Below are 24,357 nucleotides of genomic sequence, written 5' to 3' on the forward strand. Positions count from 1 at the left end.
CAAAGCACCGATGGGCAGACAGCTGCGATGGAGGAATTTGGGAACCGAAATCCCTGAGGTGGGGTTGATGTGAAGAAGTGTGGACATCTCCAACCCATCCAGCTGCTCTGGGGCCTTTACCAAGGACAGAGGTCAGACGAATACATCCCGAGCAGCCAAGGGTTTGATTATTTTCCTCTTGATGGGGTTTCATGCGGGAGCTGGTACCAGGGCAGTGCTGGGTCTGGCTGATCTGCCACATCGCTGCCTGAAGATGCTGGTGGGCACGGAGGGGAGCAGGACCCCAGGGCCAAACCGGCGCAGCTGCACCAGGGGTTTCCTGCTGCTCCCACCACCAGCTGACCCTGGTGGGGTTTGGGGACAGCCCTGTACCAGCCATGGGGTTTGCAGGAAAGTGGCCGCAGTGACTGAGGACTCCGGATGCAGGGAGCTGCCCAAGGCACCTTGTGCAGGCAGGGGCTCGGCAGGCTCTGGGGAAGGGGCAACGCGGAGTGTTTGCTGTGGCTGTGCCTATGAGGTGGGGAACACTGCAGCCCTCCTTCAGCGGGATGGAAACAACCCCAGGTGAAGACAGTTGTTCTGGATGTCCCTGTGATTAACGGGAAGAATATGTAAATGTATATGGCTGTTGCTATAGCTACCGCAGGAATCCCGGCTGGTGCTGGGGAAGGCAGAGCCCCCGGCCCAGCCCGGGTCAGGATTTGCATTCCTGGCGCAGCAGCACCCCGCACACCCCGCAGCGCTGGTGCAGGAGCAGCCGGGCTGGGCTGTGCCCTGTGCCACTGCCGTGTCCCCAACACGGGCAACAGGAGTGCCCCCCAGCACACCATCCCACTGCTCACCATCCTGCACCCACCAGCTGCTGCACGACACCATCAACCTGGGGTGCTGCAGCCTCTCACCAAGACAGGTGCACCCCAGCCTGGTCACAGCGTCCCCAGGGTGAAAACACCCTCATGGGAGGGATGTTCCTCAGGTCCCAAGGTCAAGTCTTGTCCTGTGGCAGCAGAAAGCTGGGTGCAACCAGGGCATGGGGATGGGCAGGGGGATGGGAATGCCCAACGTGCTCATGATGCTCCTGCTCCAGGTGCACCAAACCCCCAGGACCACCCAGCCCACCACACACCAGGCCCTTCCCAGCAGCTCGTTTGGGGCTGATCCAATAAAGCTGTGAGGAAAAAGGGGCTTCCCCTGTGTGGAGCCTGCAGAGCTTCCCTGCCTGCCTGGGGCTCTGGTGAGTGCTGCAGTAGGGGTGGGTGGGTGTGTGTGCGCATTGTGCCATGCGTTGGGCTGTAGCACTCACCAGCATGGCTGTCACGGGCCCTGGCAGGAGCCCCTGTCTGTTGGTGGGCATCCTGCGTGCTGCTGGCCAGTGCTCGTCTGCATGCGCTAGCCCTGGCCCCTGGGGCACGCCGGGAGGCCGCAGCCAGAGCGTGAGGTTGAAACCCCCTGGTGCTCTTGTGCTCATAACCAAACAGCTCCTGGTTACCTGCTGTTTGCGTGTCTCCCTCTCCCTGCAGGACGAGCAGAGGGTTCAGAGCTCCGTAAGAGAGACCAGTTACTCCTGTAAGTCGGAACGTGGGAGGGATGAGAACTGAGCCCACAGCCAGCGTCACTTGCGCTGCGGGTGGTGCTGCCAGGCCAGGGCCCTCCTGGTCATGGGGACTGCTCAGGGAGAGGGCTCACGCCAAAAGCATTTGTTTGCATATTTATTCTCCAACTCTTTTGCAAACCTGACTTGAAGGAAGACCCTGGATTGCCGCTGCTGTACCAAAGCCCCTCCAGGTGCGGCGTGGCAGGGACCCACGGTGCCAGCTCAGCCTGCAATGGCTGCAGCCCCTTGAGGGTGCACAGGGACCCCCGGCCCTGCCAGCCCCGTGTTTCTTCGCTCTCCGAGGGCCCGTTGCCCGTGGCGGCCAGGCACAGCCAGGCTCTCTCTCTCTCTGTTTCCTTATAGTTTAAGAGCCTTCCTCACATTAATCTTTTTATTTGTATTTTGACAAATGTATGTTTCCAGGAAGTTGCTGAGGTCAAAGCAGCATCTGTTGCTTGTTATTTTGGGGGATGCAGAGGGTCTTTGTGAGGGTTTCCAAAGCAACAAGGAATTAAGTGGTTTGTAAAGCAGAGAGCAGGAATGAGGAGCAGACTGGGGCTTCCCGAAAGGCAGCTGAAGATGCTGATGAAAATCAGATCAGCTTGCCTCTATTTTCTTGGAAACTTGATCTATTTTTCTTGTACGATTGTCAGCCTGACTCCCGTATTTCAAGTGCTTGGCCACCTCCAGCTCTGTGTTTCGGCGCTGGGATTAGCTGGCCCCGTCAGGCTCTCCCTGTGCCGGATTGCGCCGTGCTGGCGGGGAGGGCTCTGCAGGATGGGAGCAGCAGTGTGGGTCCCCTGGTGTGACTCTGGCCGGGGACACGGGGAAGGGACACCCAGGGTTGGCACCAGCCCCCCTTCCCCTACTGCAGGGGTGTCCCTTGTCCCCAAGTCACACCGTGGATTGCCCAGTGGCGGGGCTGTGGCAAAAGCTGCTTTTTCTTTCAAAACAACCCGAGGAGGGTCTGGTGCCAAGGTGAGGGCTGCGAGGAGCCCAGGAGATTTATCGCTGAGGAAATACTTTCTCCAGCAAGGGCTGATGGCCGCAGCAGGAACAATGGGAGATTCGCAACGTGAACAAAGCTGATTTCGTTCTTCTTTTTATCAATGTGCTTTCCTTGCGGAGCCTCCCTTCCTGGAAGTGGGAGATGCAGCTTCCCCCGCGCGCTGGCTGTGTAATCAGCAGGAATGGCCATATCCTGGCTGGGAAGCGAGCTGTGAAACGCTGTCGCCCGCCGTGATTTATGAGCCCGTGGCAGCAGCCAGCAGCGGGGCTGGCCCAGGGACAAGGTGCCAGGGCGCGTGCAATATCCACGTATTCTTTCTCCTCCTCGCTGGGTCCCCGGGGAGCTGCCAGAGGAAGTTAATGGATTAGACACACACGTTCCACTTGATTTTTATTTTTTATTGCCGTGTCTTTCCAAATGCCTTTAGCAGACGCGCAAGCACAATGGGGTCGGGTGGTGAGCATCCCGGCCGGGCGGGTAGCGGGACAGCAGCCTGCCTGGAAAGGTCAATACAGAGAGTGTTTGCTTGGGGACATGGGGACAGCCTGTCCTGAGTGGGTATAGCCCTTCCTTGCCAGGGAGGGCTTGCAGGGCCGTGCCCGGCACTGGCTCTTTGCCACAGAGGGACAGAGTTAAGGTGCCTCCAGCTCCTCTGCAGCCAGCACCGACCAGCAGCCTTGGGGCATCACAGCACCTTGCCCATGAGGTTATCTGTGCCCGTCGGAGGCAGCTGGAGCTGAGCAGGTCCCTCACCAAGCCCAGAGCTGCAAGGGCCTTCCCGGGGAGCTCACACTTGTAAAAGCGGACAGTTTTGTTCCCGGGCTCGCACTCCTGCCACACCACATTATGCAATCCTCACCCGATACTGGGAATATGAAATAATTATTCCAAATGATCAGATTTTAATTATGCAACACAGAGGATGATTATTGTACGCCAAATTGGTGCTGAGTGCTTAGTTATGTATATGCCAAATTTAGTCTATACTATTATACCCAGTGGGTGGCCGTAGACAATCAGGAAGTAATTAGTTTTGCTGGAGGTTGTTCGCCTGCCTGGTTCGCTGTGCTGTCTGGGGAGCGTCTTGCTGCGCTCTGTGAATACCATGGGCTTTGAGTTCAATACCGTCTTTTTGTGACAAGCTAATAAGCTGTCTGCATGGCGGCCTGTAATTAGCGCTGTCGATATTCATTTGGAAACGGAGACCGCGCTGAGCAGCTCCGCTGACTGCGCTTCCCTTTGTCAAGGCTCTCGGCTGGTCCCTCCTCGCCTCCGAGGAGCGGCAATGGGTGCAGAGGGATGGGGATGCGACTGTGTGCGGGGCAGCCTTGGGTCCCCGCCGAGGAAAGCACCCAGCCGTCAGTGGGCTGAGGCCCTGAGACTGAAGGCAGCCCCCTGCCCAGCCCCGCGCCAGGCTGGACCTGTCCTCCATGAGGGGAGCTGCCCTCAGCCTGGGCATGGGGTCTCCCCGGTGCCCTGTCTTGTGGTGCCGGCCGGGAAGGCTGAGCTGGCGTGGGGTGTGAGGTGTGGGGGAGATGGGGACATGCAGGGGGCTTGGCTGCAGTGGCCGTCCCCTCCCCAGAGCCGTGGGCTGCTCCTGGGGAGCTCTGAGCGTTGCTGGAGGTGTTGTAGGGTCGCACCTCTCTGGATGGCCAGATCCTGTGGGTCTGGGCTTGCCCGCTGGGGTCCCACATGCAGAACTGCTGGGGTACCTGGGGCTACACTGGCTGGGAAGTCACCGGGGCATCGCCTCCCTGGGATGCCATTTGCAGCCGGTCAGTGTTGTGAGGAGCCAGCCACCTCCGTGGGAACAGCCTGGATCTGCCGGGCGGGAATTGTCTGAAGTACAGAGCAACTTTTACCTCTGTTACACAAAGGAAACTTTCCTCCTCTTTTTGTTGGAGATGCTCACTCCATTGAGATGATTGGCATACTGGAGAGCTGAGAAACTAAATTGTTTATACACTAATGAATAGAAGCTTGATTGCAAGATCCTGTTTGGAAAATTATAGTGCTGAATTGAAGCCGTACAATTACATCCAAAATGCTGCATATTCATTTCATCTGCTTTGCATAGAGATTAACAAGCGAGCCCTAAAGCAGACTCTGAAATTAAAGCTAACACCAGATTTAGTCACAGGTTACAAACTAAATGGCATTGTTTGATGGATATGAATCTTTACCACCTGCCTGCCTGATGATTGCTAGCAGCTTACCAGACAGCAAAGGAAAAAGTTTCTTCCCATGAAGGAAGCATAATAAGACACTGGGCTCGAAGTGCCCCCTCCCCGTGTGGGCAGCCCCCCCCGACAGATGTCTGCAATGGGCTTGGGGAAAGGGCTCCCAGCTCCGTCGTGCTGGAGGCTGCAGCCACTCTGTGGAGGGATGGAGACTGGTCCCCAAGACCCCTGCAGAGGTCCGGGGTGCTGGGTCCATCCATCACCCAGGGTTGGGCTGTGTCCCTTCAGCTGGGGATCCCGTCCATCCTGGAGCCTCTGTGCTGGTGCTGGATCACATGGCTGGATCGTGGTTCCCCATGGCACGGAGTGATCCTTTCCTCACCTCGGAGGGGCCAGGGCCAGGATGCCGCACAGGGGAAGGGGTCTCTTGTCCCCCCCGGCTGCAGGCAGCCAGGGGTTCTGGCACACGGCTGGCCCCATCCCACAGCATCGGGCTCTGCGACCTGCCTCCTCCCCCCCTTGCACTCCCACCCTGCGTGTCAGGGCCAGGACTTTTCAGGAGCAGAAACGGGGCCAAGAAAGGGCCGAGGGGTATGCGGGGAGCAGGGCTGTGTGCAGGGGCTGCCCATCCGGGCAGGGGCTGCCGCAGCATTTGGTGCCATGCGGCTGGTGCAGGTGCTGCTGCTCTTGGGGCAGAGGACAGGCACTGGAAATGGGCCCATCCCTGACCGAGGGACCGGTCTGTGCGTGGGGACACAGGACCCCCTGCTGTCACAGGCACGGCATAGGGGTGCTGCTGGGGCTTGTGTCTGAACTGGGGCTGTAGGACAGGGAGGGAGCGGGCTGGCAGCTCAGGGGCAGCCTTCATCCCAGTTGGGATCTTTCCTCTCTGGGAATACCCGGGGTGGGGGGAGGGCGGTGGGCACCTGGGGGCAGCGCCATGGGGTGGGGCTCCCTGTGCAGCCCCATTGGGGCAGAGACCACAGCACTGGCTTTGCAAATCAGACACCTTTATTATTATTATTTTTCTTTCTTTAAAAGTCAGTTACCGAACTGCAGTGTACTTCATTCCTACCGACGGGCTGGTCTGTTGCTATCGCACTACGGGACAGCCCAGCTGCAGCTTTACAAGCCCTGGGCACAGGGCCCGGTGGTGATGCCACCAGCCCCTACCTGGCTCCTCCTGGCCAGCTCCAGCATGGCCCTGGCTGGCTCTGGGGTGCACGTCCCGTCTCCCCCGTGGGAGCAGCGCTGTGCCAGGAAAAGGCAGCGCAGCCGCTCGGGGTCTCCATTTCTGCTTCACACTTCCCCAACTCGACCCTCCAACACTTTCCCAATGCCTTCTTGTAAACAGCTGAGGTGGACAAGCATCTCCTCAGCTCTTTCCTCAAAACCTGCCCAGGCTGAAGAGGACACGTGGCCCCGCCAGGGCCTCACCTCAGCCCTTCCCCCAGAGCTGGGCTTCTTTCTTAAATCCCAACTCATCCCAGGAAACTCACGCTTCCAAAACCAAACCCAAACCCCACTGTAACACCCTAACACCAGCTGGATGGAGCAGCCTCCTGCCTGCAGCCACCAGCGGCTCGGAGAGAGGTACGGGAGGGCTCTCCCTCCCAGACCCCAAGACATGGGTTGCACCCTCCCTCTGGGTGCTCACCTGCAGCAGCTGTGGGCTTCCAGGACCAGCTCTGCACCCCATTAGTGGTCTCTGGGGGGTGGTCCCAGCCTGCACGGGCAGTGGGTGCTGGGGCATGGGAAAAGGCACCTGTGGAGGGAGGCAGTGGTGGCTTTGCTGCGTGGGGAGGCGATGCTGGGGCTGTTGTCCCCAAAAGCCAGGCTGGCCTGGATGCAGCGTGGTGCTGGTGGGCACAGGCTGCCCTGGAGAGACCTGGCTGGTGGCAGCCACCTCGCGGAGCTGGGCAGGGAGCAGAAGTGTGGCTGTGCCACATGGCCCTGCTTGTACTGCTGCTGCAGGCGGCAACTGCTGAATGGGGTTAGTGACAGCGCAGCAGCCTCGTGTCTGGGTGGTCGCAGCCCTGCGCCATGCTGTGCCCCTGCCCAGGGGCTCCCGACACTCAGCTCCCAGGGACATTTCTGCTGTGGAGCATCCCACGGGGAATGTTGGCTGGGTGGGAATCTCTTCACAGCAAGTCCAGCCAGTGCCACCCCCATGCAGCATGCTCTTCAGCAATGCTGTCTGCCAGCTCCTTGCCCTCCTGAGCTGCCTGGCAGGATGGCACATGCCCTGCCGGGGGCTGGGAAAGGCACCCGTCTGCTGTGGGAAGGCTGGGGCTGGTGCAGGGCTGCCTGCAGCCACCAGGCCAGCAGAAGGGATGTAGTGATGAACACGAATTGTGCCTCTGCCAGGCAGCAGTGGAGAGAGCTGCCCAGAGGCAGGGACCCTGTGCGGCACCCCTGGCTGTGTGAGCAGGGACAGGACAGGCAGCAGATGGGAGGACAGGGCAGCAGGAAGGCAGTGTGAGCTGGTGCAGATGGAGGGCAGGGGCTGGCCAGGTCGCATCCTGTGTGGCAGCCCCGAATGCGGTGAGAGGTGCTGCTACGTGGGATGGGGACAGCAAAGGGATCTGCCTCCCATCCCAGGCACAGGGGTCCCCAACCCCAGCGCGGGCCAGTGGAGCAGTGTGGACAGAGCTGCTGGGACTGCTTGCCAGGCAGGACAGGCTTGCAGGGACAGCTTGCCACCTACTGTGGTCCCTCTAAGAGGGGACCCTGCTGGGCCCCGTGGCAGTGTCCAGCTCTGGTTCAAGCAGCTCATCTTCAGAGAAGCTGATGTGCAAGCAGGTGTCATCCGCAGGGGAGAAGGGCAGCATGCTGTCCGTGGGGCTGGCCAAGGCCACCAAGTCCTTGGCCAGGGCCTCGCTGGCTGCGGGGTCGTGGATGCTGGTCAGGGGGGACATCTGCCCTCTCTCTCCAGTCCTGTCCTTGCCCAGAGCGCGCTGGCAGGTCCCAGCAGGGATGGGTTCCATGCTGGAGGCAGCGCTCCGCGCAGGAGTCCTTGCCTCAGTGTCCAAGAGGGTGAGTGAGCTGGCAGCGATGCTGGTGAGGCTGGAGATGCTGGGGCTGGGCAGGCTCATGTGGGCAGTGCTCTCAGGCTTTACCTCCACTTCCAGGCTCGGGGAGGTCTTGCTTGACCTTTTGCGTAGGATGGGTGGTGGCGGGTTGAGCTTGGGAATGGGCTGCTGCCGCCTAGGAAGCAAAAGCAAAATGAGGAGGTGATGGGTGAGTACTTACCTGCAGGGGGGCATGGGCTGGCTGCCCCAGGCTTTCCAGAAGAGCTTTGCTAGGTCCCGTCAGTGCAACCCACTGCCTACAAATGCTGGAGTTGGGGTGATGTGGCAACGACCATTTGGTGGCAGGGGGATGGGTGCAGGGCAGGCAGCGACCACGCAAGGGGACACGGTGGGTTCCTTGCCCCAGCTTATTGCACCCGAGCCAGCGCACGGTCCCTCGCTGCCTGTCCCTGCCCCTGGGCACCCAGAACACGGCGGTGTTATTCCTCCCCAGCCCCTGCTGCCGCCAGCCCTCTGAAATGTGGCCCACACTGTGGGAGCCCTGCCAGGGCAGCAGTGGGGAGTGGGAGGCTCTGCTCAGGGTGGTCCCGCTCCAGCCAGGGGGAGACAGAAGTGGCACATCCTACCTGTCCTCATCCCCTCTGTCTGTTTCGTCCACCTTCTGCCGGCTGCTCCCGTTGAGCAGTGCAAACTCGCTGACCTCGGAGCCCTCCACGCGCCGGCTGAGCCCGTCCTGCCCCTCCAGTACTGCCAGGCACTCGTCCCCCTCCTTGCTGCTGTAGCGGTGGCCGCCCCTCTCCAGGCTGACGAGGTTGAGGTAGGAGTCCCCGGGGCCCAGGGCTGGCAGCGAGCCGGGGGCCACGGGGCTGCCCAGGATGCTGGCGGGGGTGGAGGTGGATGGCAGGTGCATGTCCAAGCTGTAGTGGTTCTTCAGGTTCAGGGAGAGGGACTGAGCCAGGGACAGGTTTTGCAAGGAGCGGTCAACTGGCGAGAGAGGGACGAGGGGTGCGTGAAGGGCTGGGGACCTCCAAGCCAGCAGCTCCCCTGGACCATGAGGAGTGCAAAGATGCTCTGCAGGGATGCTGCTGGGAGCACCACTACTGCTTCCCAGGACCTTAGGGGGTGCAGAGATGCTCCAAAGTCCCCCAGAGCCCGGTAGGCTGGTGCTGGTATCACCCCAATTGCTCCCCGTGACAGCAAGGGGTGCAGAGATGCCCTGAAGCCTCCTCCCTCCCCGAGCCTTCTGGAATGGTGCTGGGAACATCCCAACTGCTCCCCAGGATCGTGAGGGTGCAGAGATGGTCCAGAGGGATGGTGCTGGGGGCACCCCAGCACCCAACCCCCCCTGCCCCGGGGTGAGGCTGGAGGGGGTCTCACCCACCGCCCCAGGCTGCGTGCCAGCGGGGGGCACCGCGCTCACCCGGCTGCCGCTGCTCCTCCCGGGCTTCCAGCGCCGTCAGCTGCCGCACCAGCAGCGAGACGTGCTGCAGCAGGTCGCGGTTGGTCAGCAGGAGCTGCCGCACCCGGGCCTGCGCCTCGATCCGCGCCGCCGTCTCGGCCGCCAGCTGGTCCTTCAGCAGCTGCACCTGCGGGCCGGGGCCGTGCGGGCAGGGGTGATGCGGACCAGGGGTGATGCGGCCGGGGCCGTGCGGGCAGCCCCGCCACCCCCGCCGCGGCGGCCCTCCGGCGCCCCCTGCCGGTCCCGCTGCGGCACCCCCTCCCCCCGGAGCCCCCGAGTCCCCCAGCTGGGGCGGGTGGGAGCGGGCAGGGGCTCCGCTGTGCACCGGGGCCGGGGGGCGGTGCTGCGGAGGGGCCCGGCGCTGCGGAGGGGCCCGGCGCGGGAAGCGGGCTCCGCGGCCGGTGGGGGGGCCAGGCGCGGGGGGGGGCTGCCGAAAGTGGGGTGAGACGGGGGCTGGTGGCTCCGCCGCCCCCTGCGACCCTGCTCGAGTGGCCTGGGCTTCTCTGTGCAGCCAGCAACGTGGCGGGGGCCGAGCTGCGCTGCGAGCTATGCTGCAAGAAATGCAGCAAGCTGTGCTGCAAGCTACGCTGCAAGCAATGCTGCAAGCTACACTGCATGCTGCGCTGCCAACAATGCTGCCAGCTGCACTGTGAGCTACACTGTGAGCTATGTTGGGAGCTGCACTAGGAGCTACGCTGCCAGCAACGGTGTAAGCTGTGCTATAACAATGCTGTGAGCAATGCTGCAGGGGATGCTGCGAGCTACGCAGTAAGCAATGCTGCGAGCTGTGCTGCGAGCTCCCTGCACTGCTCCCACCTGGCACCGCCGTCAGCCCAGCCTGGCCGGAGGCTGGGGCAGGGAGGGGAGAAGGGCTGATGCTACCCGAGGAGGGGCAGGACGTGTACCTGGGCCACAGCCACCTGCGTCTGCTGCTGCTGCTGGAGAAGCTGCTGCTGGAGCAGCTGGAGGCAGTGCTGGGAGGCCAGTGGGGTGATGGAGGCTGAGGAGCAGGGGCTGCTGGGGCTGAGCAGCTGCTGGGAGCTGGCTGGGTGCAGGGAGTAGTTTTCAGCATCCTGGGCACAAAGAAACGGGCAGGGTGAGCGGACCAGCCAGCTCAGGCTGGGATTTGGATTGTGGCTCCCCACGGCACTGACCCCAGCACACTGACCCCAGCGTGGCAGTGACCCCCGCACCCCTGGCGCCAAGGGGCTGTTGCCGGGGGCAGTTCTGGGCTTGGTGTCAGGCTCTGCATCTCTGCGATGTCTGGGAAAGCGCATTTCCCACTCCCAGAGAGCTGGCAGAGGCTGCATCGTCTGCGTCTGGCCCGTAGCTTGGAACAGGGAGGGCAGGTCCCCGGGGAGGAGATGGCAGGGAGTGACCCAGATACCCCACCTGTGAGGTGGCTGCCCAGGCTGGGCCATATCCTGTTGCCTGAAGCATTTCCCAGTGGCAGCAGTAGTTCAGCGTCAGGGCCATCAGCACATGAAGCCACTGCAGTGGCCCCAGCCCTCGGAGATACCCGGCGTGAGAAGGGCAGTGCACACACTGACTGCTTTCAGAGCCGCTCCTAACCCAGCCGTGAGCCCCCTGCACCCCAGCACGGTGCTCAGAGCTCAGGCTCTGCCAGTTTGGCACAGGGTGGGTGACCTTGCAGCCACCTCACGTGCCCTGGGGACCATGCAGGGGCCCCCTGCGTGGCTCACCTGGCCCTCCGTAGCACTGGGGGTCTCAGCACACAGCCCAGAGCCAGGGAGTGCATCCCCCCGCAGCCGGCAGCATCCCCCCTGACAGTGGGGCTGGTTTAGGACAGTGCCCTCCACAATGTGCCCCCCGGGAGCTGCCCCGCAGCCGCTGCCCTTCCTGCCCCCTGCCCGCCCCTGCCTGGCAGCTCCGGCACCCAGCGCAGGCAGCCCCGCTTTTCCCGCCACGGAAATGAGTCCCATTGAGTGCATTTCACGGCAGCTGTTTTCAGCCAGGCCCTGCAAGCGATACGATTGTGTGAGATGAAGCGATGCTATTCAGGCCGCCGGGAAGCGCTCACAGAGAAGCTCTGCAGAGCAGCTATTCATTGCTGCGAGCCCACTGCTCATGCTGAACGCGCCCTGCGTTCCCTTCAGGGATGCTGCTCCCCGGACCTGGGGGGCGAGGGGAGCTGGGGATCGCTGCTGGGGGCAGTCGGACAAGTGACCACCACAGAGCAGCGCTGGGGGCACAGAAATCCACCCCACATGATGAGGATACAGTTACCTCACCAGAGAGATGCCTCCTCTTAGTTTCCTCCTGTTATGCAGCTGCTGCTGCGGGAGGGGCGTCCTGCATCACTTTCTAGCACTGTGCGATCGCTCCAGCAGAGCCCCCCTCCACTCTGCCCTGCCTGCACTGGTGGGCTCTCCCGGGTTGCATTTGAAACCCACTCAGCCATGCGCCATGCCTCTCGCCTCTCCTCCCTGCCCCAGCGCTGAGATGCAGCTCAGCTGTGCGTAAACTGGAAGCTGTGCACCCTGTCCTGCCACGGGGGCTGCGAGAACAGGGAGCCAGGAGGGTGGTCTGCAGCAGGGTCGCCATGGAAGTCCCTCCAAATCAAGCTGTGATATAGTGGCCCCAAGCAGTGGGACCCCAGCAGCGGCAGAGCGCAGGGACTGTCCCCCAGCCTACCCCCCATTACCTGGCAGTTCTTATCCTTTGAGGCTTGCCCAGGTTTCAGCACGCCCAGGTCCCCCCTGGCACCTGGCACCTCTCCAGGTCCCCTCTCGGACACACAGATGCCGTCAGAGTCGATGCCAACCTTGTCTGCATCCGTGACCTTGGAGCCCTTTATCTGGTGAACTTCAGACGAGATAGATAAATAAACCCAAGCCCCCCCGCCCCGTGTGGGATCGCAGCAAGAAGCCAGGCCCCCCAAGAAGGGCTGGCAGCCAGGATGACAGCTCAGGGACAATGGCCAGGACCTGCTCCAGATCTCGCTGTGCTGCAAAAGGGCAGGAGCAAGGGCACGGGCCAGGCGAGGGGCTGGTGCCTGCAGACCCTCAGCCTGCTGGGCACGGGGGCTCAGCCTCTGGCTCCTGGTGCCCAGGGTGAGTGGGCAGACAGGGCAGATTCCCCATGCCCCACATCCGAAGCTGTCACAAGGTGGCCTGCGAAGGACACGCCACCTTGCAGTTCCCCACCCCAAAGCATCCCTGCTGTGGAGGGAAGGGTCTGCCCGCACCCCACGGGAGCCTTGTGTCACCTTCCAGCGGCTGCTCCTCAGCTGACTTGTCGCTGGCACCATCCGCCTGTCCGTCGGCGTTCTGCAGGGCGTGCTGCAGGCTCAGCTTGTGGCACACCTCGAAGGCCTGCCCCACTGTGCGCACCACCCGCATCGCCTGGCTCTGCGGAGCAAGCACGGGTGTGCTCAGCCCTGCCGTGGCCACGCTGCTGCTGCCCCCCCGCCGATGGGACCAAAACTGGGAGCCTTCCCCCCGCTTCCCACCCCGGGGCTGCCCCACACTGGCTGCTGCCACGTTTGTGCCTGCGCGGGGGGGGCTCCAGCAGTGCCCACCGCTAAACATGACCCTGGGCAGCCCTCGGTGCCCCGATCCGGGAGATGGATGCTCTTATCTCCGTGTGGGCTGAGGCAGGTGCACTGCACCCCCGGCCCGGGCTGGCCAAGAAGGGACAGGCGCCAGGCATGGATTTTTGTGGACATTCAGCACCGGTGCTGCCTCAGTCTCTCCCCAGGGATCGGTACCCTCCAACCCAGCAGTTATTTGCATGGGGAGGTGTGAGGTCCCCCCGGAGACCTCTTGCCCAGGGATGATCCAGCCGTAGCCTCGGGAGCATCCTACCTTCTTCTTCGATTTGAAGACGTTGCACCTGAAGGAGTTGTTAGCGCCATCCCTTGCAATGTAACTAAATATTTTCAGGTCTTGTGAGTCATGAGACACGTAGAAGATTCTAGGTGGGAGAGAGACAAAGGGAATTAAACACCCGAGGGGCTCTCTGGCCCCCCCACCCCCAACAACCTCGGAGGCTCCTGTGTGCCCCCAGGATGGGCTGGCTCACAGCGCCCAGGCTGTGCTGGTGCGTGGCCCTTCCTGCAGTTTTCAAGGCGATGGATTTATAGAGTGTTTCTGGCTTGATGGAAAACCTTCTGGTTTCTGAAGTAGGCAAAAGCTTTTTAAAGATGCTGTGGGAAAGCTAAAATATCTATAGTATTGGAAAACACGTGGCTATTTTTAGTCCCAGCAATTAATCCCTGCCCAGGCTGCAGCGTGGCGTGCCTGCCTGCACAGCGAAGGTGCTGCCCACCCCGGCACCTGGCGCAGGGCTGCTCGCAGCAGCAGGCAGGTGGCACAGCACCAAAGCCAGCGTCCCCTGGATGCTTCTGCCAGGGATGAGGAGTGTACTCAGGGGATTTCTCCCTCTTCTGTTCAGGCTGCCTCTCCTCCCTGTGCTGTAAAACCGTTTTTAAAGACCTTTTTCTATGTTTGATTTAATTGGGTAAAAATGTGACAAGTGAGGTCAGCTCTGAATAGAGAAGAAACCAAAGGGATTCTTGAAATGCTTTTTTTCTTTTACTCTTTCCTGTCACTGGAAATGTTTTTGTGTTGAACTTGCAATTATTGCCGATGTACCACATCTTGTAATAATCTTTAAAGAACATCAGAAGAGGTAGGCACGGATAACACACCAGCACATCCTCTTCTTCTGTCTCCTCATCAAGGGCTCTGACCCAGAAAACCAGTGTTGGTGACCCCAGTCCTCAGGGCTGTGGGTGTCGCGCTGGCAGTACAACTATTCCCTTGAGAGATCTGACACCCTGGTGCAACCTGTGCTCTTACCTGTGTCCACAGGCTACGCACCATCGCTGGGATCGCCTTCAAGGAAGCCATCCCTGATGACTCCTGAGGCATCAGGTTTAGTGTAAACCTGTGCGTGGGGCTTGTGGTCTCCAAAACACTTTGAGATCCCATGGCAGGTGCTATGGGAAGTCAGTGCTGTCTTACCACGTCCTGTGTGGGTTAATTCCCCGTAAGCACTTACACCTTAGAGTAAGGCCCTTCAGAAGTGCGCAGCGAGCTGTGCTCTGAAGGAGAACCGTGGGAAGCCTGTCTTCAGGGTCAGAATCAGAGAGTAATTCGGGTTGAAGGCACCTCTGGGGGGTCACCTAGACTAACCCTGCTCACAGCAGAGCCAGCTTCAAAGCTGGATCAGTCCATCTCACTCTCAAAAATGTATGAAAAGGATTCCCCATCAGCTGTGATTCTGCAACCTTGTTAGTTTTTCATAGTCCTTTGGAAAGTCAGCCTCGGTGGAGGTAACTCAGCAAGTGGGAGGATGGACATGCATCGCTGGGGGCTGACTGGACCTAACTGGTGTAAATCCCCTGCCACGTACCGGTACACAGGATCGTGCATCACCACCATCTTACTCTCATCCCAGGTCCACTCCTTTCTCTGCAAGCAGAGGGCAGAAACAAAATTACAGTGAGTCAGGTAAAAATGAAGCTCCACCATGGTGATGGGCAGGAACCCTGGTGAACGGTGCGTTTGTCACAAGCCAAAATCCAGGCGACAACTTGACTATATAAGCAATGGCTGTTTCATCAGTGTCTTGGATAAAAATAGAGTTCTTTGATCATTTATCATATCTGGTCATCTGATCACAGCCTTCAGAGCTGAAAATGGTCCCTAAGATTAATTTATAGCATCAAATATGCAGAAGAGTAACAGGTTTTGGGGAAGAAGGCTCTGAGCTAGGGCTTAGGAGATCTGGATCCAGCTGCTGGCTCAGCCTGGTGGGAAGCAGAGCCTGGGCGACGAGCTGAGGGGTGCTCAGCCCAGGCAGCGCGGAAAAAGCCTACTGGTATTAACACGAAAAAGAAACTGTATTTCCTGAAAGCTTGATAGTTTTTGATAGAAAAAAGATCCTCTTCCCACAGTGTAGTTTTCCCACTCTTTTTTCAGCAAGGTTTTGTTATTTGATGAAAAATCGAGTGTTTTCTTGTGAAAATTCCATGTGGTTTTTAAGAAAAGACCAGTTTTGGTTAAAGTGACTACCCCGAGCAGCAGTAACAGCCAGACATGGCCAAAGCCAACATCCCAGGTGCTCCGGCCCCGAGTGGCCCCGCTGGGCTGGAGGTCTCACCTTCTGCTTCTTGCGCAGAATCACCTTCACCCCATCCACGGACACAATGATGCTCACTTTCTTCTTCTTAATGTTCTTGGCTTTGAATTCGTACTGGTGGGAAGAAAAACCCAGGTTAGAAGAGGGCTAGTGCTGGGGGGGAACCTGGGACAGCGTGCGGTATTAGTGTTTTGCATGAAAATGTTGGGTTTGGGGTTAATCCCACCTGCCGATGGAAGTGGGAACTGGTTTTATCCTGTGAAGAAAATCCATGCTGGGAAGGACCCGCTGCCATAGCTGGGATGCCGGGCACGATCCTGGCTTTCTCAGGACCATCCCCTGGGAGAGGACAAGTGGAGCTTGATCCTCTGGACTACTTCTAGAGATTGTCAATCCGGATCCAGGAAGAACTTTCCTGATGTGTTGGCCATGCCTAGTCCAGAGGGACTTGGCACCAGAGGCCCGACGGGGAGATGGCACTTGCAGCAAACAGCAAGCGGTGATTTATGGCATCTCCAGTGCCCTTGTGCTTCAGTGCTGCAATGCACGGGGAATATAAAATGACTTACGAATTGCAGGGAGGGCCAGATGGGTGGCAATAATGCAATTATACCTCTGTCGTTTACATAATCACATTAACCTCAGTGGGCTTGGTATCTCTGGAGGAAAACCCAGCTCCTCACCTGCAGGTGTCTGCAGCCTGAACTCTCCTCCATTTATGTTTAAAATTGAATCTCTGGCTTTTAAATGTTGCTTTTGCTGACAGATCGAAGCACGGCAGAGCCCTTCCACTACGGAGACCTGTGTTTACAGTGCTGATCCTTACTGGCCCCATTTTAGGCACTATTTTTGGCTTCCAAATACAGCACTTCGATATTCCATATTTTTCACAGCCCCTATCTGAAATCCAGCTTTCCTGGGCCAGATCCTCAAGTTACCTAAACCAGCACACCCATTACTGGCAGTGCAGCTACAGTGACAGCCACCATGCATCTATTAAAAAAGAAATCCCTTGGATTAACTCTATGTACAGTTATCATTGCTGGCAAGCAGAGGTTACAAATCCCCCGTTTTAATAGTCTAATAATGTCAACAGTGCTGGGACTTGACAAAGGGGACATCATGGGGACACCACCGCCTGCTCGCGCTGCCAGCAGCCGCAGCAAGGCTATAAACGTACGTGAGCATGGCCAAGCCGAGTGCCTGCTCTGCCCTCACTCCCCGACGGCTCTTGGCTCTCTCCGCATGCTGTCAGTTATGGTCCGCCAGAAAACTGGCTGTAGATGGGCTCTGGCTCTATCTTCCATCAGTCTGTCAAACTGGAAGCAGCTTGCAAGCTTTTCCTGCCAAGGTGCCAGGGTGATGCAGCCCCCTCTGGGCATCTTGTCACCCCGAGGGCAGCCAGCCACCTCACCAGCAAGCACCATGCCACCGAACCATCCCTGTGCTGTCCTGACAGGCTCGTGGGGACAGGAGGTGCCTCCGCTTCATCACCAGTTCATCACCAGCCTCCACTATCCCTTGGTATGCCTCTGCCACATCGCTTTAGAGAATCATCGCAGGCTGCGATTTGTAGACACGGAAGACAAGGTGATGCCAAGCAGCAGAGTGCAGCCTGAAGCCTACCTACACTGTGTAATTAGACATCTAATTAGAAATCTTATTGCTGCAGAGCTGCAGGTAGCAATTGAGATGTTAAGGGAGTCCAGGCACCTCTTTCAGGAGCCTGAAGCTGAAGGACTCGGTGTGTGGCTCCGTGTCATCGTGGCACCCAAGCACTGCAGAGAAGATAAGCGTCTTTCCAGCTCCTCAGCGCCCATTGTAAGCCACGCCAGCCTCATAGGCAGAAAATTGGGTGGCTTTCATGTTTATCAGGCTTTTGATGCTGCTCATTGAATTCTTAGCACTCTGCAAGGTTTATGGTATCAGACAGGCCCCGGATTAAACCATAGCCTTTTGATCTCCCCATGAATTATTACTCTGAGACAAGCTCTTTAAAAAATCTATCTATAGCACCGTTGCGTGTAAAGCCAGAGCTAAATTTGCAATACACGTTTTTTATTTATAGGGAGGAATGAAATGATGGGTGAGGTGGGGAATGCATCCCGCAGACTGCCGCGGGCTGGGGGGGACCAGCAGGGGACACACACGCCTGCGGGGCTGAGGCTGGGTGGCTGCGCTCACCAGCCTTGGCACCTGGGGGGGCTTCTCCCAGCCTCCTGCCAGGCAGCCCGTCGGTGCCCAGTGCCCCCAGCCCAGCCCCACTGCCAGGCTGGAGCTGGAGCTTCCCCCTCCCCTGCGCTCAGCACCACCAAACTGTTTCTCCTTGTCTGCTTGCATGAATGTCAATAAAACTGGGATAGATTGTTCTGCCTGCTAAAGAGCTATTTATCTCTCTTTATACACAAATGGCTGGGAAAATACTAGCCAAGCTTTCCAAGAAAGAGCAACACAGTGTATTTTCCCCTTGTAGCAACAGGGGTGCAATTACATTCAAACAAGGCTCTTTACTCAAAGGCTTTAAGCAAAGTCCAAGTCTGGAATTTGCAGAGATGCTTTTTCTTTCTCTCTTGGACAGAAAGGAACAACTGGGAGCAGTGGCAGTGCATCTCCGGGTGCTGCCAGGAGTGATGGCAAGTCTCTGTAAAGCCAGGGAGCTCCAGCCAGCTACCACACCGCATTACCCCAGCCTGACTCTGGGACAGGTATGGGGGGGCTTCAGCTCCAAGCAGAGCTGTAGAGCCGCTGCGAGCGCCTGGCACACTCTGCCCTTGCCCCTGCTGTGGCTGGTGCTGAGCTGCTGAGCCATGCTGGGGCAGCCGGGGCTGGGGAGGCACACGGGGCAGGTGGGAGCAGAGCTCAGAGCTTCTCCCCCACCCTGGCGACACATACACCCTACACACAGTGTCTGAAGCAGTTTTGACCCTTGCAATCTGCAGGCAGTGCCCTGAGGCTCTGCTCTTGATGCAGCCCTTTGCCACAACATGGTCAGTGAGGAAGGAGGCCGAGCAGTTTGCCAGTCCTGCTTGCTCCGTGCAGCTCGCGGCCGCTGATGCTTGTGCCTTGCTGCTGCATCCTTGTCAGAGCATCTGCAAAGGGCCAGCATGCTCCCTACAGCAGAGGTGCCAGGGTCCCAGCCATGGCAGAATTAGCTTGGCCTGAAAACAGTTACTGGGCCCCAAAATCCTTTCTAAAGGGTGCAATCCCTCAAGCAGCAGGAGCTGTAGGGTGGCCCAGCCCCCAGCGGCTGCTCAGCATGCAGAGCAGTAATGCCAGCTGGGTGCGAGTGCTGCACTCCAGGGCGCAGTGCTGGGCGAAAGCCCCACCAGCCCATACCGCACCAGCTTGGGTCGGACTCTGCATCTCTACACAGGAGAGGCAGATGGGATACAGCTTCAGTCATTTAATTGCTTCCTATCAAGCAGGAATCAGTATTTTAATTAACTGTGATTTATATAAGGACAAAAAAGCACATGAAAAAATGCACTCCAAGATAGCAGACTTTATCTCCTGTAAAAATGTTCACGCATAAACCAACATACACCTTAGCACGAGGCTCCTGACTAACCTGGCACTGTCGTCAGAGAGCAAAGTCTAGTCACTGATATTTTTTTTCTTGCTATTGAATCGATATGATGTTATTTCCCAAATTTTTCAAGGTTACCGACAAATCCAAACGCACAGAGCAGCGCTCATCTTCTCTGCTGCCTTCTGAGATTCAGTTGTTATTCTCCTCCTGCTTGTGCTATCCTATGGGGGAAAGCATTCCAGATGTTAAGGGATTTGGAGCTGCCCTTACATGTGGCGATTCACTAGGCAAGCCTGGCACCTTTCCTAACTATGGAAACAAGATGGGACATTTTACAAAAAAATGCATGTTAAAAAAGGGCAACGCATCTCATTTAGTTTAGCAGCGTCATTAATTCTGTATCTGATGTGTCTGACCTGGAATAGTTTCCATTTCTGCTTTTAAATCTCTGTGTTCAAGTCCTTGCCTTTCATACAGTCCCACACAGTGCTGGCATGCAATATTAACTTACCCAAGAGCTAAAGACTGTATGACTAGAAATGTTAATGGTGCCGTGTAATGCATATTTCATCTGATAATTCCACCCAAGCAGATATAAATTACACATGCAGTTACCAGCTTCCATCTGCTGATGAAAGAGATGGGCTAATGCACACTGGAAATCATATGCAGTTTCCAACACTAAGAACAACTCGCATGAATAGAGTTATTCAAGGAAGCAATTCTTAATGTGATTAATTACTGAAGGTATCAGGGCCTTCATTATGCAAATGAAAACTGTCATAAAACAGAGAGTTTGCAGGTCTTAGAGGCAGGCTGTGTTTCCAAAAAATGCATCTTCCTCATTAACAAAGAGCAGAAGGGCGGGACTCGAGGGAGCCGGCAGCACCAGGACACGCTCCCTGCCATGGTTCAAACGGCGTTTGCTGCTGCAGCCCAAGTGGTATTAAAGGAAATCAAGGCAGAGGCTCTCCACATTTTTGGAACAGGAGCACATCAGTGCTCCCAATTGCTGCCGGGTAAGTACTTTGTTTGCGTGCCCAAAGGAAGGTGCCAAAGGCTTGGAAATGGAAGACTTCCTCGTGCAGCTGTAAATTCTCCAGCCAGCCCTTAGCCTGCTGTCCTGCCCCAGCCTCCCCTTGCCCCGTCCAGGCCTGGCAGGCTGCAGGATGTATGTGTCCATAAACAACCCCTCAACAATAAGCAGTCCCAGTCCCTTCCCAGACCTGGCCCGCCAGGCGGACACAGGGAGCATGGCAATGAGGAGGTGGGAATCTGCTCGGCTCTGCCCCCTGACTGACCCCGGCAAGACCCACTGGTCCCTGCTGCCGCTCCTGGGCTGGCACACGGCCGCATCCCAGCCACGAGGGAGGTATCCTTCCCTCCTGCTGCAGCACACAACCTCTGATACCATATAAGCACCATTTTAGTAATTAAAGCCATGATGAATCCAAGTATTTCAAGTTCAGGAATGTAATTAATTTCAAACCAAACTGACCCGCACGGCATGAGGACACAGTGTTACCTTGACTGCTGTTTGAATTACTGATGCTTAGTGTGCTGCTGCCTGGAACTGATGCTACAGAGAACTCCTGACTTCTTCTCCCAGCAAGAGCCAAGCGCTGCGTGCGGCCTCAGGGTAACAAATGAGTGGTGTCGGTTCCCACATCCTTTGGACCGTGGGCTGCGCTCCAGCCTCCAGTGCCCCCATGGGTCCCCACAGCCCCTTCAGCATCACATCACACCTTCCCGCGCCAGCCCCGGCACAGCGGCGGTGTCACTGGCCAGCCACAGCCGCTCCATCGCGGCCTCTGGCTGGAAACCACTGGGTTATGGCCTTTCCTTTGTTCGCCTTGGAAAGCATGTGCCTGTCTGAATCCTATGAACCCCCAGTGCCCGGCGGAGGGGTGCGCGCCCCCAGGGACGTGGCCAGTGTGAATGCGGCTGGGCATAGTCCGGGTCTGTGCTGCAGTAACTGGGCAACACGGACACAAAAGCAACGCAGGAAGCAGCGGAGCCCAGGAGCGCACCTCCTGCCCGGTGCAGAAACAAGGATTTATGATCCTTGGAAACATAAAACTGTTCACTGGAAAGCAGAAACCGAAGGGTGAGTACAATAGGCAAGGAGAATGCTGGCAACGTACCCAAAGTCTTTTTTTCTCATTTAAATTAGCTCCTTCAACCATCCAACAAATTCTCTGTAGATACCGCAGACCGCTCCCCATGTGGCGAGCTGAAGGGGGCTCAGGAGCCCTCCCGGCCCCGCTGGGTTTCTGGGAGTCCCTGGAAGGGCAGCAAGGAAATGTGACCATAGTTCATCACACAGGATTTATTTATTCATTCCTAGTTCTGTGCTCTGGCAGCCGTGCTCGCTGCCTGCGGAGCCAGGCAGGACTCCTGACTTCTCCGTGGATGTAGGACAGCATCTGCAGGCTTGTGCCCCCACCCTGGCGCTGGGGCTGGGGTGCTGCAACGTGGCTTCAGCTCGTTTGTGGGGAGCAGCTGCCTGTGGGCGCTTCTGTGCCAGACCTCGGGTTGGGGCTCGTGGCCACAGACTTTGACAGGCCCCATGATCCCCTTCCCTCCTTTTACAGTTCTCGGGAGCTGACCGGTGGAGGACTGAGTTTGCACATTTGAGTGTAACCCTCTGTCCCCTTCTCAACCTCAGCATAATCTCTGGTGACTGACATCACATCCTCGCCCCTCTCAGCACCACCCATGGGGGTTCAGGACCCCAGCGATCATGCACCAGAAGGTCCCACCACACTCTCCTCCCCAGGACCCCTGAGCATCGGTCCTTTCCTGCCTGGCAGTTCATGCAGATAACCCCCAGGAGACACGGGCAGCAGCAGCAGGGTCCCCAGTACAGCACCCTGTCCCTGGGGAGCTCCACATGCTCCTTCCTGAGGACTCCACCTAAACCACTGTCTCCACAGAACCCAGCCAGCAATGCCGATGTCCTTGGTGACAGCCTGAGCTTTGATTAGTCTTGGCAAGGAAAGCACCACGGGACAGACTGGCCCCTGATGGTGTACTGACAGGATTATTGCAGCCAGCCCGGAGCCCGTGCCCTGTGCACAGCAGGTCTCAGATGCTGCTTCAGGTGCAGGAGCTGGCAACAACTTGTGGCATAGCTGTGAGGGAAGGAAGAACTGCAAAATCCAGTCTACGTGTTCAAAATCTCCCCAACAGACTACATCTAAGGTACACAAAATATCTGCTTCCCAACACCGGCTTGGCCAGGCAGGTGGGTAACTGCTCTTTGGGAGCTGGAAGCAGAAGTCCTCAAAGGTTGGCCAAGGGGCATGGGATGGACTCCAGGATTATGGAGTCACAGCACTTGGCTCTAGCGAGAGGACAGCCCTTCTGCTCTACAGCCTCCCACCAAGCCAAGCTGCCTTGCTGGGACCATCTCTCATGAACTGTGCTGACACCTCTGGCTCTTCTCACTTTGACCACTTCACAGCAACCAACTGTGAAGAGGTGTTAACAGTCCTGACCAGCCTCACCTGGGGCCTCCACCCCCACCCATGGGCACAGGGATCGCATTTAAGCTCAGCTCTGGGCCTTGAACTGCTTCCTGAGCTCCAGTGCAAGAGAGCATTGGTCTCCAGCTCAGCCATGGCTGTGCCTGGCTATGGATCCGCTGATCCCAACCTGAAGATTGACTGCCCAGCTGGGCCACAGATCTGTCTCATCAGCATGGACCTGCCCAATGATCTGGACTCTTGGATGAACCTGGCTGCTACCCAGAGTCTGCTCTCCTCATCTTGCTCAGGTATGATGGGATGAAGCCTTGGCCCACAAGGCCCCTGCCCTGCCAGCCGCGTTACCGTGTTTGGCTTCCAGCTCCTCCTCACTGAGGCAGCAAAGCCACCCTTGCTGCTCCCTGACCTCAGGGCAGCATGTGGCCCCTCACAGCTGCCTTGGTGCAAGGAGATGCGCAAGCACCTCACTGATGAGAGGTCTGGTGGGCAAAGCCTTCACTGATGCCCCAGCTTGCTGTCAGCCCCTTACTGCAACCAGAGCTGAGCAGCGCTGTGGGTTGCGGAGGGATGAAAGGCATCAGAGGAAATTGAAAAACCCTGAATTAAGCTAAGAAAATATTTGTGTTTCTGGAGTCTCCTGTTTGGTATTGTCAGCACTATTTCAGTTGGTCTAATCTGCAGGTCTTTGTGGACCCGTGCCCCACGAACCCTCAGTTGGCACGAGGGCACTTCAGCTGTGTTCAGTTAGTTCCTGGCTTAGCCTGTAACTGCGGCTCCAAAAGTAGCTTCTTGAAAGTTGTCTGCACATAGAAAAGGGAGTGCGAGCTCGGCCCGGTCCTCTTGGGCTATGTGGCAGCTCTCTGCAGACATGCAGGTGTTTTCTGTCTCTCTTTAGGATGCCCTTTAAGGGACAGAGGTTTCACCAGACAACACCAGGAATGCTGGGCATGCCTGACCTGGCTGCCTCCTGTTTGGCTTTGGAGATGCGCTGGGGTGATGGGTGTGAGTGAAGCCACAACAGTACTTAGGGTCTAAGGCGAAAAAAATAAACCCCTAGGAAGCAGTACCAAGTGCCACTCCCCTGCCAGGGTTTTGGAAGCTGCAGGGAAGCAGTGTGTGGATAAGAGGACAACAACCTGTGGATCCAGGCTCTCTGGATGCTCCTTCCCCAAAACAGCTTTAAGACTCTGGTTTTATTGAAATAAAGCACTGACAGGTTGCTTCATCCCAAACAGCTGGTGTGCTCTCTCTACATTCCCTTGCAGACACCCTGCCTGCTATCATGCCAGGCTTCTCCTCCTGCCTGTCACCTTGGTGGAGTGATGGTTCATGGAGAGACTGAAGTAAACAAGCCTCTGAGCACCGTTTTGGGAAAAATGTTTCTTTCAGGAAAGGAGCGGTACAGCTCAGCAAAACATGCCTGACAATTTTCTGCCTTCATAAATATTCAAAACCAGCCGCACTGGGAGCTGACTAATCTGAAGACCTTCCCTGAAAAGAGCTTTCCATGCTTCGAATTCTTTCACAGACATGAATCCTGAGCTGTAACGTTTCCCTGAGGTGGGCAGACGTTAGCCAGAGTCCCAACACAGGGAACTGAGGCTTGCTTATTCATCAGGAGTTCACCTGGCAAGTCAAGGCAGAGCAGCCAGCTGAAATGAGAAGTTTCCAGCCCTCGCTCATGGTGAGGATTACACATCCCCACCGCACAGCATGTACAAACTTGTGATCCCCAGCAGGGCTGGGATCCCCATGGGCACCCAGCAATCGCCTCCGGAGCAGGTCAGGATCCTGTTGCATCCTGTAGCCTTGAGCCACGCTCTCTCTGACTTTGAGAGCCTATTTACTATGTAGATCGACTTGGAGAGGAACACTGAACCGCTCCTTAGCGTGAGGATGGAGAAACGCAAGCAGGCACCCACTTACATCAGCAGGAACCGAGGGCTGCTCCTCCGCAG

At 57.7% G+C, this 24,357-nt stretch overlaps 2 protein-coding genes across 4 annotated transcripts in view; both read right to left on the reverse strand.

Moving 5' to 3' along the window:
- Positions 1–6,278: 6,278 nt before the first annotated feature.
- On the reverse strand, positions 6,279–7,304 carry LOC129736874 (uncharacterized). Its single transcript, XM_055721148.1, has one exon. It carries the CDS (start codon positions 7,302–7,304, stop codon positions 6,279–6,281), a length of 1,026 nt encoding a protein of 341 aa, XP_055577123.1.
- Positions 7,305–7,338: 34 nt separating this feature from the next.
- Positions 7,339–24,357, reverse strand: part of LOC102045925 (carboxyl-terminal PDZ ligand of neuronal nitric oxide synthase protein-like) — a 36,434-nt gene continuing 19,415 nt past the window's right edge. Inside the window, exons 3-12 of one of the 3 annotated variants that reach the window (XM_055721146.1) lie at positions 21,056–21,194; positions 15,404–15,496; positions 14,654–14,712; positions 13,102–13,210; positions 12,504–12,645; positions 11,940–12,100; positions 10,180–10,347; positions 9,236–9,401; positions 8,442–8,799; positions 7,339–7,990 (exon numbers count right to left, since the gene is read on the reverse strand). In XM_055721146.1, coding sequence (XP_055577121.1) covers positions 7,501–7,990; positions 8,442–8,799; positions 9,236–9,401; positions 10,180–10,347; positions 11,940–12,100; positions 12,504–12,645; positions 13,102–13,210; positions 14,654–14,712; positions 15,404–15,496; positions 21,056–21,136 — 1,827 coding nt within the window. In that variant the 5' untranslated portion in view covers positions 21,137–21,194 and the 3' untranslated portion in view covers positions 7,339–7,500. The remainder of the gene's footprint in view (positions 7,991–8,441; positions 8,800–9,235; positions 9,402–10,179; positions 10,348–11,939; positions 12,101–12,503; positions 12,646–13,101; positions 13,211–14,653; positions 14,713–15,403; positions 15,497–21,055; positions 21,195–24,357) is intronic. The other 2 variants (XM_055721145.1, XM_055721147.1) reach the window with 2 other exon arrangements.

This window comes from Falco cherrug, chromosome 9 (assembly GCF_023634085.1).
Source record: "Falco cherrug isolate bFalChe1 chromosome 9, bFalChe1.pri, whole genome shotgun sequence".
Taxonomy (NCBI): domain Eukaryota; kingdom Metazoa; phylum Chordata; class Aves; order Falconiformes; family Falconidae; genus Falco; species Falco cherrug.

Excerpts from the sequence above, each read along its gene's own strand:
- LOC129736874 (XM_055721148.1), bottom strand. The coding sequence starts at position 7,304 with ATGCGACCTGGCCAGCCCCTGCCCTCCATCTGCACCAGCTCACACTGC.